We start from the raw sequence: 16,967 nt of genomic DNA on the forward strand, positions 1-16,967 counted from the left end.
GACAATGAAGTACAAGAAAGCCTAATAAAATAAAACAAATACAGTCATCACATTTAGTGACTGCAATAATGCAATATCTTACATGTTTTCCTTTGGTGGTGGGATCAGAGGGATGGTGATGATCAGAGACAGAAGGATGGAGGTGGGGTGGGGAGTTGGATCAGTGGTGGGTGGGATGGGATCAGGGACAGAGGGATGGATCAGGGACAGAGGGGTGGATCAGGGACAGAGGGGTGGATCAGGGACAGAGGGGTGGATCAGGGACAGAGAGATGGTGGGTGGGATGGACCAGGGACAGAGAGATGGTAGGTGTGATGGATCAGGGACAGAAGGACGGTGGGATGGATCAGGGACAGAGAGATGGTGGGTGGGATGGATCAGGGACAGAGAGATAGTGGGTGGGATGGATCAGGGACAGAGAGATGGTAGGTGGGATGGATCAGGGACAGAAGGACGGTGGGATGGATCAGGGACAGAGAGATGGTGGGTGGGATGGATCAGGGACAGAGGGATGGTGGGTGGGTGGGATGGATCAGGGATCAGGGACAGAGAGCTGGTGGGTGGGATGAATCAGGGACAGAGGGATGGTGGGTGGGATGGATCAGGGATCAGGGACAGAGAGATGGTGGTTGGGATGAATCAGGGACAGAGGGATGGGTGGGTGGGATGGATCAGGGACAGAGGGATGGTGGGTGGGATGGATCAGGGATCAGGGACAGAGAGATGGTGGTTGGGATGAATCAGGGACAGAGGGATGGTGGGTGGGATGGATCAGGGATCAGGGACAGAGAGCTGGTGGGTGGGATGAATCAGGGACAGAGGGATGGTGGGTGGGATGGATCAGGGATCAGGGGCAGAGAGATGGTGGTTGGGATGAATCAGGGACAGAGGGATGGGTGGGTGGGATGGATCAGGGACAGAGGGATGGTGGGTGGGATGGATCAGGGATCAGGGACAGAGAGATGGTGGTTGGGATGAATCAGGGACAGAGGGATGGTGGGTGGGATGGATCAGGGATCAGGGACAGAGAGATGGTGGTTGGGATGAATCAGGGACAGAGGGATGGGTGGGTGGGGGGAGGCTTCATATGGGCTGTGTGTTTCACAAGAGCCTCCACTGCTCAGTTTCCCAGGTTTGTGAATGGTTTACTTTAATTACAAGAACTTTTGTCACTTACACAAGACAGATCACAAAATATGTCACGCATGCAGAATGTACTGCAAATACATCTAGTTTACTTAGTGGTAAAGCATATGCCATATACAGCTAGCTTGCTACAACATAGCATGCTCACGGTTTGAGAGCTTAACGGTAAGACGAACATCCAGTCTTCCTTGATCTGAGCTGTCACAGGCAGTTTGAAGAAAAAAAAAAAAAAAAGAAAAATTGCCATGGCACTTCAGAGAGGAGGAGAATTCTAACAAGAAGATTTGTTACTTAAAAGGCATCTGCTGATCGTCAGTGCTGCCCGTGTAAAGCCTCCCCCTCCATCCATCCTGTAGCTCTGCCCCCCTCCTGTGGATTTCCAGCAATTCTAACCTTGTTGTTTCATAGTGCAGCAGGCCAGCAGCAGTTCACATTCCTCTGCTCCTCCGCTCGGCGCGCTGATCCGACAGGGGAAGACCGGAAGTGACGGCTAACTAGTCTGTCACTCAAACCCATAGCATTGTAAACCTATGGGCGCCGGGCGGATGCAGATCGGCATTTGTACTAGCGCCACAAGGCGGGTTAAAACCCCGCAAATGAAGCGCCGCGTCTGCAATCTTGTGATTGCGTTGACGTGGCGTCTTCACATAGTGCACTGTGTCCAGCGCTGCACTGTATCCGGCGCTCGTACACAGTGCACTTAAGGACTTTTTTTCATTTTTTTTTTTTTAAAGGGCCATTTCCAAAAAAAAAAAATATTTTTTTTTTCATTTTTTTTTTTTTTTTTTGTGATTGCCTGGAGGGGGGGCGGCGCCCGGGCGCCCCCTATGGACGGGCCGCCACTGCAAGAGATCCTGAAGGAGAATGTCCGACCATCTGTTCGTGTACTCAAGCTGAAACGAACTTGGGTTCTGCAGCAGGACAATGATCCTAAACACACCAGCAAGTCCACCACCCAATGGCTGAAGAAAAACAAAATGAAGACTTTGGAGTGGCCTAGCCAAAGTCCTGACCTGAATCCTATTGAGATGTTGTGGTATGACCTTAAAAAGGCCGTTCATGCTCGAAAACCCTCTAATGTAACTGAATTAGGACAATTCTGCAAAGATGAGTGGGCCAAAATTCCTCCAGGACGCTGTAAAAGCCTCATTGCACGTTATCGCAAACGCTTGGTTGCAGTTGTTGCTGCGAAGGGTGGCCCAACCAGTTATTAGGTTTAGGGGGCAATCAATTTTTCACACAGGGCCATGATGGTTTGGATTTTTTTTCACCTTTAAGAATAAACACCTTCATTTACAAATTGCATTTTGTGTTTACTTGTGTTGTCCTTGACTATTGTTTAAATTGGTTTGATGTTCCGAAACACTTAAGTGTGACAAACATGCAAAGGAACAGGAAATGAGGAAGGGGGCAAACACTTTTTCACACCACTGTACACCACGTCTACAGGATTTCCTTTATCCAGATACACCATGTCTACGGGCCTTCCTTTATCCAGATACACCATGTCTACGGGCCTTCCTTTATCCAGATACACCACATCTACGGGCCTTCATTTATCCAGATACACCACGTCTACCGGCCTTCCTTTATCTAGATACACCAGTTCTCTCGCAGATTCCTCGATCCAAAACCTAAATGTGAACAAAGGGGCCTAGGATACAGGTGATGTCATTACCCAAATATGGAAATTCTCATATATTTTAGAAATGACTTATCAGTGGGTGGGTGGAGATGGAGAGACTAGTTCCCCATCAGGTCCACCCCACTTTTGATTGACAGCATATAGCAGTGGATGGACCACATGACACTCCTTCCCCAGTGCACCCCCCCCCCCTTCTTCCCTGACAATTGCACCAATCACACTGACAGGCAGAGGATTTTTATAGTGTGGTGGGCGGAGCCTAACAGGGAAATGAGAGACTAGTTCCCCGTCTGTGCCATTTTTTGACTGACAGTGCATGGCAGTAGTATTAATAATAACAATAAAAATTATAATAATACCAACAACTTCAATTCTTATTATTAATAATAATAATAATAATAATAATAATAATAATAATAATAATAATATAAATCCTGAATAATAATATTGATAATAACAATATACAAACCCTGAATAATAATAATAATTTAAATAAATAAAAAAATAACAGTAATAATAATAATCACAATCACAATAATATAAATACTGAATAATAATATTGATAATAATAATATAAAAAGCCTGAATAATAATAATTAATAACACAAACAATAACAATATCACTAATATAAAGCCTAAATTGAAATAATAATAATCATCATCATCATCATAATAATAATCACAGTCACAATTATATAAATCCTGAATGATAATATTGATGATAATAATATACTGAATAATAATAATAATTTAAATAAATAAAAAAAATAACAGTAATAATAATAATCACAATCACAATCACAATAATATAAAAACTGAATAATAATATTGATAATAATAATATACAAAGCCTGAATAATAATAATTAATAACACAAACAATAACAATATCACTAATGTAAAGCCTAAATTGAAATAATAATAATCATCATCATCATAATAATAATCACAGTCACAATTTTATAAATCCTGAATGATAATATTGATGATAATAATATACTGAATAATAATAATAATAATTTAAAAAAATAAAAAAATAACAGTAATAATAATAATCACAATCACAATAATATAAATACTGAATAATAATATTGATAATAATAATATACAAAGCCTGAATACTAATAATAATAACACAAAAAATAATAATATCACTAATGTAAAGCCTAAATTGAAATAATAATAATCATCATCATCATAATAATAATAATCAGTCACAATTATATAAATCCTGAATGATAATATTGATGATAATAATATACAAAATCTGAATACTAATAATAATAACACAAACAATAACAATATCACTAATGTAAAGCCTAAATTGAAATAATTATAATCATCATCATTAATAATAATAATAATAATAATAATAATAATAATAATAATCACAGTCACAATTATATAAATCCTGAATGATAATAATAATAATAATAATAATAATAATAATAATAATAATAATAATAATAATATACAAAACCCGAATACTAATAATAATAATAATAATAATAATAATAATAATAATAACACAAACAATAACAATATCACTAATGTAAAGCGTAAATTTAAATAATCATAATATTAATAATAATAATAATAATAATCATCATCATAATCACAGTCACAATTATATAAATACCGAATGATAATATTGATAATAATAATATACAAAACCTGAATAATCATAATAATCATAATAATAATAATAATAATAATATTTTGCAACTTCAGAATGTATTAAGAAAACTGGAAATATCATTGCAACTATTTAGGCCTGCTTTTGGTGATACATTTCTATTTTTCTCTTGCAATGTATACAATGTATTTTTTTTTTCTTCATTTAAAGGAGAAATCGAGTTCAGGGTTGAGTTTGGCCAATGTAATGGCCAATCACAGGCTATCACATTGCTCACAAAATCGAGAGCTGGTTCTCCCACCTCCTGACCATTAGTACAGGGAAAAAAAAAATCAGACATTAATTGTTTAGAAGATGTCAAGGAGATAAACCATCTGACAGTTTATGTAATTCCCTATAATTGTGTTCCTTTGTCTGTACACCTGGTGTGGGCATTATGAGGGGATCACACATAGTCTGTGATGGGCTATCGCAATGATGTTGATTGTATCGTAGCCCAGGAGACAAATGTAATTTAATATATATATATATGTATTGTAGAGGGTCAGCCTGGGGCAGGGTTAAGAGGGGGTTAAAGAGGAAGTAAACCCTGATGAGTTTACTTCCTCTTTCATTCCCTGCAAAGGCAAATCATAATGGACTACTATGCATCGCATCGCATCGCATAGTAATCCATTATGTGTCACTTACCTGACACAGGAGCCAGCAAAGTCGCCGCATCCATCTTCTTGGTGGGGTCTCGAAGCTCCGCCGATGTCATTCGGCGAAGCCGCGATGACGTCACTCCCGCGCATGCGCACGGGAGCCGACACGCGCGGCAGCTCCGTCTCTGAGAATGCCGCGCTCAGTGCGGCGCCTGTTTTCGGGCAAATATCTCCTAAACCATATAGGTTTAGGAGATATTTCTTGGACCTACAGGTAAGCCTTAATCTAGGCTTACCTGTAGGTCAAAGTGGTTTGTAAGGGTTTACAACCACTTTAATTGAAGAAGGCAGGTACTTCCCCTTCAGCCCTGCTTATGGTCAGGTGTGCTGAAAGTGTCAGTGTGGAGTTGTTGAGTAGGAGAAAGAGACACAGCAGCACGTTGTGTGGAAACGTCCATTGCTGGATGGTGTATCTGCTGGGTGAGCTTAAACCATGGAACTGTTACCTCTAATGCCGCGTACACACAAGCGAATTGTCCGGCGTACTTAGTCCGGCAAACAATCCGACGGATAATCCGGCTGACTTTCTACCGAACGGACTTGGCGACACACGGACACACAGAAAGTCCTGCGTTTTCTAGCGCGATGACGTACAGCACGTACGACGGGACTAGAAAAAGGAAGTTCAATAGCCAGTAGCCAATAGCTTTCTTTTTCGTACTTGCTTCTGAGCATGCGTCATTCTTAGTCCGCCGGACTAGCATACTCACGAACGTATTGTCCGCTGAAACCCAAGTCCGACGGAAAGATTGGAGTGCAAAAATACTTTCTTAGTCCGCCGGACTTCACGCTGCAAAAGTCCGCTGAAGCCCACACACGATCGCATTGTCCAGTGAAATGCGTTTCGGCGGACTAAGTACGCAGGACAATCTGATTGTGTGTACGCGGCATCAGCCTGTGGGCTGTACCTGTGTGTACATCCATGTGATAAGACAAGTCTGTCTGGTCTTATGTTTTGTTTTTGCTGTTTTGCTGAATAAAAGCCAATTTTGTTTTACTGGACTATATATATATATATATATATATACACATATACAATTATAAAAATATATATATATAAATTATTAAAATAATATATTTATTTTATTATATATGTATTATATATAGTAAAAATAACATAGATCAGGGTTAGTGTCAGTGTCAGGTTAAAGGTCAGGGTTAAGAGGTCAGTGTCAAAGGTCAGTATCAGTATGTTTTAGGTTAAATTAAAAAAAAAATCTATTTAGTGTCGGTGTAGTTTAGGCAAAAAAAGGAAATTGCACATTATCGTTTCTGGACCCTACCACATGCATAAATAACAAATAATATGCCCATAGCAGGAGATATCTAGAAACATTTACCACCAAATGAAGGCCTGATTCACCCTGGAAAAAAAACAAGTCATACTTCACCTGGATATTACACATACTCCCAGCCCGATAGGAATTGATTCCGTCGGAAATATTTAGAACATGTTCTCTTTGTAGGTCCGTCAGAATTTTTGAAAAAAAAAAAGTCAGATGAGGCATATACACACGATCGGAATATCTGATGAAAAGCTTCCGTCTGACTTTTGCTGTCGGACATTCCGCTCGTGTGTACATGGCATAACAAGTAAGAACCCAGGAGCAACAACGAAAAAAATAACTTGGATTGTGGAAACTAACTAGTTCCGGGTGATTGTATATCGTGTATACCACATTTACCACTGACTAATGCAGAGTTGCAATGCAAGGAGATCGGCTAAAAGTAGTTGGATCTGTATGTGCGTTTATAATTAGCGGAAATTAGTCGATTAACCACTTTCAGCCCCGGACCATTTTGCTGGTCAAAGACCAGACCACTTTTTGCGATTCGGCACTGCGTTGCTTTAACTGACAATTGCGCGGTCGTGCGACGTGGCTCCCAAACAAAATTGACGTCCTTTTTTTTTTTCCCTACAAATAAAGCTTTCTTTTGGTGGTATTTGATCTCCTCTGCAGTTTTTATTTTTTGCGCTATAAACAAAAATAGAGCGACAATTTTGAAAAAAACTCATTTTTTTTTACTTTTTGTTATAATAAATATCCCCCAAAAATTATATAAAAAAAACATTTTTTTCCCTCAGTTTAGGCCGATACGTATTCTTCTACATATTTTTGGTAAAAAATATCGCAATAAGCGATTATTGATTGGTTTGCGCAAAAGTTATAGCATTTACAAAATAGGGATAGTTTTATAGCATTTTTATTAATATTTTTTTTTTTTTTTTTTTTTACTAGTAATGGCGGCGATCAGCGATTTTTATTGTGACTGCGACATTGTGGGGGACCCATCGGACATTTTTGACACATTTTTGGGACCATTGTCATTTATACAGTAATCATTGCTATACAAATGCAGTGATTCCTGTGTAAATGACACTGGCAGTGAAAGGGTTAACCAGTGGGTGGCAGTGTAGGGGTTAAGTGTTCCTAGGGGTGTGTTACTAACTGTGGGGGGGGGGTTGGGCTTTCATTTAGTGAACACTGATCTCTGCTCCAATCACATGGAGCAGAGATCAGCGTCACTAGTTGCTAGGCAGAATGGAGAAATGCTGTTTACAACGGCATTTCTTCATTTCGCCGCTCCGTGAGACGATCGCGGGAATGCCCGCGGCGATCGAGTCCACGGGTCCTGCGACCGGACTCACGGGGGTTACCGATGGCAGGGCGGCAAATTTAAAGGGACGTAAATGTACGCCCATTTGCCTGCCCGTGCCATTCTGTCGACGTACATCGTCGCGCGCTGGTCGGCAAGTGGTTAAAAAAAAAAATCAATTAATCGAACACGAAAATTTTAATCAGTAACAGCCCTAATATATATAGATGGATGCGCAAGCCCACTCAGACCGATCTTAGATCGCAAAGTAAGTGAGACCTCTACAACATGTTTCGCACCTCACAGGCTGAGAATCCCCTGTTTATATCCAAACACAGACCCCTGGTGAATGTGGGGACCTTTTGTTATTTTACTTAATTTGCTACACCCTCACGAGTAATGTTACACCAATTCTGTATACGTTAACAATGTTTCATCACCTTTTACTAGTAGGAAACTGTGTATTGATACGTTTTTCTTATGCCGCGTACACACGACCGGACTTTCCGTCAGAAAAGGTCTGACGGGATCATTCCGTCGGATATTCCGATCGTGTGTGGGGGCTTCATCTGTCTTTTTTTCTTCAAAAAATTCAGACGGACCTAGAAATAGAACATGCTTTAAATCTTTCCGACGGAATCAATTTCTATCGGGGAAAAATCGTTCGTCTGTGCGCTGGTCCGACGGACCAAAAATACGACGCAAGGGGCAGCTATTGGCTACCGGCTATTGAACTTGCCTTTTTCTAGTCCCATCGTACGCTGTCATGTTCAAAACTAACGGACTTTGGTGTGACCGTGTGTGTAGGTAAGTCTGTTTGGACGGAACTCCGTCCGGGAAGACCGTCGGAGTTTATTGTGACGGAAAGTCTGGTCGTGTGTGCGCGGCATTACAATAAAAATTATAATAAATAAAAAAAAAAAAACAGACACACGATATGTAATGGATAGACAGGTAGGTGATCACAGGAAGTACCCAACATTTTTCTTTTATCGTTAATCTGGATTTGACAAGAGGTCTACAGTTGACTTCTTACCTGCAGTCAGCAATCTGATTAATCTTCTGTACAGTTCTGTAAAACAATATACACTTTTATATTAAATTAATTATACATTTAATAAAAAATAAATACAATAGGCAGTGTTTATATTCTGGGGGTTTTGCTTTTCCTAGAGGCCCCATTCACTGTCACCATCCTCTCATCCTCGCCTAGTCCATAATGATATGACCTGATCCTGTAACCCTCTGGGAGACCCCCGTCCATCACTTTTTCCAAGGAGTCTGCGGGAGTCCATGTGCAGAGCATTTGTCAAGGGGCGGAGCTCACATGTCATTGGAGGCCGGGCTACCTGAACTAGAGGTTGACCGATATATTGGCGAGACGATATATATATCGGCCGATATTTGCCGTTTTTTAACCACTTCAGACCCAGGCCAATTCTGACATTTCTCTCCTACATGTAAAATTCCTATTTTTTTTTGCTAGAAAATTACATAGAACCCCCAAACATTATATACGTTTTTTTTAGCAAAGACCCTAGAGAATACAATGGCGGTCATTGCAACTTTTTATCTCGCACGGTATTTGCGCAGCAATTTTTCGAACGCGTTTTTTTCAGAAAAAAAAAACAGTTTCATGCTTAAAAAAAAACAGTAAAGTTAGCCCAATTTTTTTGCATAATGTGAAAGAGGAGTAAATAGATACCCAACATGTCACGCTTCAAAATTGCACGCGCTCGTGGAATGGCGCCACACTTTGGTATTTAAAAATCCCCATAGGCGACGCTTAAATTTTTTTTACTGGTTACATATTTTGGGTTACAGAGGAGGTCTAGGGCTAGAATTATTGCTCTCGCTCTAACGTTCGTGGCGATACCTCACATGTGTGGTTTGAACACCGTTTTCATATGTGGGCGGGACTTACGTATGCGTTCGCTTCTGTGTGCGAGCTCACGGGGACAGGGGCACTTTAAAAAAAAAAAAATATTGTTAATTTTATTTTAATTTTTTTAGTTTTACACTTAAAATTTTTTTTAAAAAAATTGATGACTTTTATTCCTATTACTAGGAATGTAAACATCCCTTGTAATAGGAATATGGCACGATCGGACCTATTTACAGTGAAATATGGGGGGGGTCAATAAGACCCCACATCTCACCTCTAGGCTGGGAAGAATATAAAAAAAAACAAAAAAAAAAAACGATCATGGCTTCCTAGCCAGATCGGCGCCGTTAATTTGAATACCGAGGCCGGGCGTGACGTCATAACATCGCGCCCGGCCTCCGAACGATCATAGAGACTCCGGGGACAATCTAGTCCGCCGGAAATCTCTATGATCACATGCTGGGGCCGGCGGATCCTGTGACCTGTAGAAGCACCGGAGGGCGGCGGGAGGGGGGGCGTCCCCTCCCGCCGCCCGTAAGAACGATCAAGCGGCGGAACAGCCGCTATGATCATTCTTATGGTGCAGGGAATCGCCGGCTGAAAACGGCAATATCTGAATGACGTCTGTGGCCTCAGGCATCATTTAGATATAACCAGCGAAACCCCCATGACGTCAATAGACGTAGTGCGGGTCTCAAGTGGTTAATTAATCGGCATCGGCCGATTGAGCTGATAAAAAGGCCAATTTAGAACAGCGCGACTTGAAAAATTACTTCTGTAATAGAAGTCAGTGCAAGTTGGCCGAGTCTTCAGTGAAGCAACTTTCCTCCTCTCTGGGCAGTCTGCCAAGAAAAGAGCAAAGAGATACAATGTTTACACTTATGAATGAACTGAACTCCCTGTGTGGAGATCTTAGTTTAAAGTGGTTGTATAGTCATTTTTGGGACTTTTTCCTACAGGAAAGCCTAAAATAAGGCTGACCTGTAGGTAAAAATATCTCCTAAACCTGTATGGTTCAGGAGATATTCCCCTCGCAATGCGCTGCTGACTACATGCACACAGGAGATTCTCGGCTGAAAGTCCGGCAGACGCCGGACCCTGCCTGGAAGAAATCTCCCGCGATATCGCGGCTCCGGCCACTCACAGCGCCGGAGCCGCGATACCCGGAAGAAACGCAGAGGGAACATGTCAGCTCCCTCGGCATGGATCGGGCCAGATGTCGGGGGCCTCGTTCTAAGGTAAGTATTTCATAATGAGCTAGTATGCGGTGCATACTAGCTCATTATGCCTTTTCCTTTGCAGGTGAGTAAAAAAATAAAATAAAAAATCAGCGAGTATATAACCGCTTTAACCATTTAAAGACTAAATCTTTTCTGACACTTGTTGCTTACAAGTAAAAATCCCGTATTTTCTGCCAGGAAATCACTTGGAACCCCCAAAAAATTATATATATTATTTTGGCAGAGATCCTAGGGAATAAAATAGCAGTTGCTGCAATATTTTATGTCACATGGTATTCGCGCAGAGATCTTTCAAATGCAATTTTTTTGGAAAAAAAATACGCTAACGATTTAAAAAAACAAACAAACAAAAAAAACAGTAAAGTTAGCCTTTTTTTTTTTCATTCAAAATTGATTACCTGTTTTTATTTAATATTTAATATATAGTTTTGTTTTTTTGTTTTTTTTTCTTTTTAATCTAAATTGTACATACAAGTAAACTGATTGGAGGTTTGTTTTGTTTAATAAATGTTTAATAGTAAGACATTTTCTGTATCACTTATGAAGGCGGCTTTCACATACGGTAAAACGCTGCTAGTTTTAGCGGCGCTTTACCGTCATTTTAGCGCCACTATTCGGCTGCTAGTGGGGTGCATATAACGCAGCTAGCAGCCGAGGAAGGGGTTAAATGCGCCACGTGAAGCGCCGCTGCCAAAGCGCATTGCATGTGCTTCGGCAGCGGTGCCCATTCATATCAATGGGCAGGAGTGCTGGGGGAGGGGTATACACCGCTCCAAAGGTGCTGCTTGCATGACTTTTTTTTTAACATCCTGCCAGCGCATCGCCTCGGTGTGACAGCACTCGGGGCTTTCACACAGACTGCAGGGGAGCCGTTTTGCAGGCGCTTTACAGGGGCTATTTTTAGCCCAAAAGCGCATGAAAAACACCCCAGTGGGAAAGGTGTCTGTAAGCCCTTGTACACACGGTCGGAGATTCCGACAACCAAATCCGTCGGAGTTATTCAGACGGATTAATTCCGGAAGAGGTCCGGAAGTGATGTTGCATACACATGGTCGGACTCAGTTGAAGGAAAATACGATTGTACATAACGTGATGATGTTATTTCGTTACGATGGGACTATGTTCAGGCTAGTAGCCAATAGCTTTGGTCTAGGAATTTGATCTGAGCATGCGTGGCACTTTGTCCGTCGGATATTCTGATGGAAACAGTCCGATGCAGACCACACACAGTCGGAATATCCGACAAAACGGTCCGATAGGAAACATTCCGTCTGAATCTCCGACCGTGTGTACAAGGGCTTAGAGTTTATGAGATAAAGGGGAGGGGGGGAAGAAAAATAAAATAAAAAAATCAGCCTAATGCCACGTACACACGATCAAACAATCGGGTGGAAAAGTCCGGCAAACTGAAGTCCGCCGCACAATCCCCCCGTGTGTAGCCTCCGGCATACTTTTTTGACCCGAAAGTACGGTGGACTTAGAAAGTAGTTTTGCACTCCAATCTTCCCGCCGGACTCGCATTTCAGCGGACAATCCGGCCGTGTGTGTGCCAGTCCACCGTACTATTGAAATGAGCGGACTTTTCCCGCCTGGAGAAAAGTCCGCTCATTTCGACCGGGTCTCCAGGTAGGCGGGGCCTGCGAAGGAGACGTCGCTGGCCCCGCCACCTGGTATGGACTTAAAGGGGAACCCCAACGCCGAAAAAAATCTGCGTGGGGGTCCCCCCAGGTCCACATCAGACCCTTGTCCGAGCACGCTAGTCGGTCGGCCAGGAAAGGGGGGGCGAGCGAGTGCCCCCCCCGAGCCGTACCAGGCCGCGTGCCCTCAACATGGGGGGTGCCTTGGGGAAGGAGGGGCCGCGCGAAGGGTTGTCGGGAAGAGGCCCTTGTCCTCATCAACATGGGGACAAGGTGCTTTGGGGTGGGGGGGCCGCGCGGCCCCCCCTTCCCCAAGGCACCCCCCATGTTGAGCGCACGCGGCCTGGTACGGCTCAGGAGGGGGGGCGCTCGCTCATCCCCCCCCTTTCCTGGCCGGCCGGGTAGCATGCTCGGACAAGGGTCTGATGTGGATCTGGGGGGACCCCCACCCCCATTTTTTTCGGCGTTGGGGTTCCCCTTTAAGTCCATACCAGGTAGGCGGGGCCTGCGAAGGAGACGTCGCTGGCCCCGCCTACCTGGAGACGTGCTCGAAATGAGCAGACTTTCCTCCGTGTGCGTGGGCGAGTCCGTTCATTTTAAAAGTAGGGCGGATAGTACGGCGGACTTAGTACGCCGTATTAGTCTGCTGAAAAAGTGCCGTGTGTGGGCAAGTAGCCCGTTCGGAAAGTCCGACGGACAGTCTGGCGGGAAGTCTGCCAGACTAAGTCCGTCAGATAGTCGGCTACGTGTGTACGCGGCATAACATATCGGCCCAAAAAAATCGGCATCATATATCGGCCATCAGCCGCCGTGATTTCGGCCGCAGAAAAACCCATATCGGTCGGAGTCTAGCCTGAACCCTGAAGAGGAAGCTGGCTGAGGAGCACCAAGATGGCAGGCAACTTGAGTAGCCGATCACTGCAGGACAGCGATTGGATCTTCTGGGCAGGTATGTATTTTGAACAGAACCCAGCATGAGAAGTAAGGGGGGAGGGGAGTGGTGTGAGAAAAAAGTCAGGGGGGTGGGAGGTTTCAAGATATGGGTATTTTGAATTAATCTGTGGTTTATACTAGGCAAAGTCACAGGCTGGTTACAAATTGGAACCCTTAAAAAGTAACAAAATTCTCTCTTTGAAAACCAGACAGGTTGTTTATTGCACAAGGTACTTCTTTAAAATATACACTGAGCATCAGTTTACATTTCCCGGCACGGTGCCCGTGTACCAGGGTGATCGAACTCCTGAATATGGGAAGGCGGCCAACGAGGCAACAGTAATCTGCGATTGCTAGCACTGCTAGTAACTGCGGAACACTTGCCGAAACAGTTCCAAATACTCTTAAAGCAGAAATCAGTAATTCTGGTACGAGTAAATTTACAATAACATTAGTGGCTTACAGTAACTCTCAGTATTGCATAAGTCCCACATGTAAGGTTGCCACCTGTCCGGGATTCACCCGGGCAGTTCGGGTTTTGAACCGTGTGTTTCAGACCTCCTGAAACCCGGACACAATATTCATTATGGACTCTGGCTCCCCAAGTAACCGAATACCACAACTGCCAAGTGCATAGGGGTGTGCACATGACCCATTCCCACACATGGACGGGAGAGGAGAGAGGGCTTGGTTTGCTCCTCCTCCTCCCGCCCCTCTGTCTGCCCACGCACGCACTCTCCAATCCCTGGTGTTGCGGCCCTCAGGAAAGGGATGCGTGGGCTGGGAATCTGAAGTTCAGCAACCGGCAGATACATCGTGGATGGTGTCAATACCCGAGCCTCCATCCTCGGGTGAGTGAGCTCACCATCTAATGTCTGAGACTGAAGCTTCCCACCACCCTCCCTTCTCTCTCTTGCCTCCGAGCAAGTTAATTTATTAAGGTAAGGAAGAATAAGATGTAAGGGATGCCCTGTTGACTCTGATTTAACCACCTCAATACCGGGGGGGCACTTAAACACCTTCCTGCCCAGACCAATTTTGAGCTTTCTGCGCTGTCGCACTTTGAATGACAATTGCGCGGACATGCTACACTGTACCCAGATGATATTTTTATAATTTTTTTTCCCACAAATAGAGCTTTCTTTTGGTAGCATTTGATCACCTCTGGGTTTTTTTATTTTTTTTGCTAAACAAATAAAAAAATACAGAAATTTTGAAAAAAAACGTTTTTTTTTTTGTTTCAGTTTCAAAACTTTGTAAATAAATATGTTTTCTCCTTCACTGATGGGCACTGATAAGGCGGCACTGATGGGCACCGATGAGGTGGCACCAATGAAGTGGCACTGATGAAGTGGCATTCATGGACACTGATAGGGGGCATTGATAGGGGGCATTGATAGGGGGCACTGATGGGTGACACGGATGGGCACTGATAGGGGGCACTGATAGGGGGCACTGATAAGGGGCACTAATGGGTGACACGGATGGGCACTGATAGGGGGCACTGATAGGGGGCACTGATAGGGGGCACTGATGGGTGACACGGATGGGCACTGATAGGGGGCACTGATAGGGGGCACTGATAGGGGGCACTGATAGGGGGCACTGATGGGTGACACGGATGGGCACTGATAGGGGGCACTGATGGGGGCACTGATGGGGGCACTGATAGGGGGCACTGATAGGTGGCAAGGATTGGCATGGATAGGTGGTATGGATGGACATCGATAAGTGGTACAGATGGGCATGGATAGGTGGCACAGATGGGCACTGATAGGCAACACAGATGGGCACTGATAGGTGGCATTGTATTGTATTATACTGTACTAATGGATGCCATACACCTTAACCACTTGCCGCCATACCATACAGTGCCAAACAATAATGCATGCCAATCAGTGATGCCCATTGTGGGCAATGATTGGCATCCATTGTGGGCACTGACTGGAATCCCTGGTGGTCTAGGGTGGCATACCTTGTGCTGGGCATCCCTGGTGGTCCAGTGTGGGCATCCTTGAGGGGGCTGTGCTGATAATCGATCAGCACAGACCCCCCCTGTCAGAGGAGCAGCCGATCGGCTCTCCTCTACTCGCGTCTGACAGACGCGAGTGAGGAAAAGCCGATCACCGGCTCTTCCTATTTACACTGATCAGCTGTGATTGGACACGGCTGATCACGTGGTAAAGAGTCTCCGTCGGAGACTCTTTACCGAGATCGTAGTTGCCGGGGGTCAGACTGACACCTCGCAACAACAATCGCCGCGACGCGAGCCCCCGGGGGCGCGCAGCGGCTCAAAATCCTGATCACGTGATATGACGTCTGGTCAGGATTTTGAAACCATTATGCCGCCGTGTTTCTGTTATAGGGCGGGCGGCAAGTGGTTAAGGTGATATTTGGGAGCTCAGATGTAAGTGGGAGGTTTGGTGAGCAGAAACGACCTTACAGAAATGTTCTTCTTTACACCACAGTCCACAGCATTCCACCTTCATTTTTTTTTTTTTAGCTGTGACCCGCTAAAGTGTTCGGGTTTGGCTTGAAGAAAAGGTGGCAACCCTACTCACATGGCTGGGCCGTCATTGCCGGGCGCTGTAAGAGGTGTGGCCAACTAGTGAATTGGTGGCACTAACGGCTCTTGAGGAGACTTGCCGAGGCTTAGAAGTTTAGTCTTCCAGGCGGTGGACAGTGAAGCTTGCAGCTCTGTCCATAATCTTTCCCTCCTCAAGCAGGAACCTTTCCCTGATGCCAAATCACTGCCCCTGACAAGCATGGTTCCTCTTCCTACACTAGCCCCTCGCAGAATGGGTGCCAAATGCAATAGGGAACTGCTATTTATTAGCATTGCCAACACTAAAGATGGCCGCTGAAGTCATCCAGTGTTACAGTGCCGAAAACGGACCACTGCTCCCCTGATAACTCCTACGAAGCCTACAGAGGAAAAATGTTTCTCCCCGACCTACACTCTCCGACACAGCAGCACAATAACTAGCTCCACCTAGAGCAAGTAGGATGAACTGCACCCACCTACATATGGCTCTTTATTTCAGCCGTGTGACTGTCATAATCAAACGTCAGTGGCTGAAAATAACCATAATTTAAAAAATATATATATTTGACTGTAAATTGAGTCATTAGGTAGGTGTGATGCTGTAAATGAAGAATGCTTTCAGAAATCAAAGTGTTAATAGTTTATTTTTTTATCAATTAGTAAAACAAAAAGTAAATGAAGAAAAGAGAAATCTAAATCCAATCAATATTCTGGGTACCCCCCCCCACCTTTTCCTTCTTCTAGGTCAGGGATATGCAATTAGCGGACCTCCAGCTGTTGCAGAAGTCCCATGAGGCATAGGAAGACTCTGACAGCCACAAGCATGACACCTATTGGCAGAGGCATGATGGGACTTGTCGTTTTCCAACAGCTGGAGGTCCGCTAATTGCATATCCCTGTTCTAGGTAGACTTGCACACAGTTTTTGAAGGAACTCAGCAGGTCGGTCGTTCTATATACATCTCGGAGAACTAAGCACAGAAGGCTGCCTTCAGTCCT

At 44.0% G+C, this 16,967-nt stretch overlaps 1 protein-coding gene across 1 annotated transcript in view; it reads right to left on the reverse strand.

Moving 5' to 3' along the window:
- LOC143957710 (cytosolic phospholipase A2 gamma-like) overlaps nucleotides 1-16,967 on the reverse strand; it is a 136,713-nt gene that overhangs the window by 63,589 nt on the left and 56,157 nt on the right. The window contains exon 9 of the mRNA XM_077467405.1: nucleotides 8,765-8,800. Coding sequence (XP_077323531.1) covers nucleotides 8,765-8,800 — 36 coding nt within the window. The remainder of the gene's footprint in view (nucleotides 1-8,764; nucleotides 8,801-16,967) is intronic.

This window comes from Lithobates pipiens, unplaced genomic scaffold (assembly GCF_037356315.1).
Source record: "Lithobates pipiens isolate NorthernLeopardFrog02 unplaced genomic scaffold, aLitPip1_a1.2 Scaffold_55, whole genome shotgun sequence".
Lineage (NCBI taxonomy): Eukaryota > Metazoa > Chordata > Amphibia > Anura > Ranidae > Lithobates > Lithobates pipiens.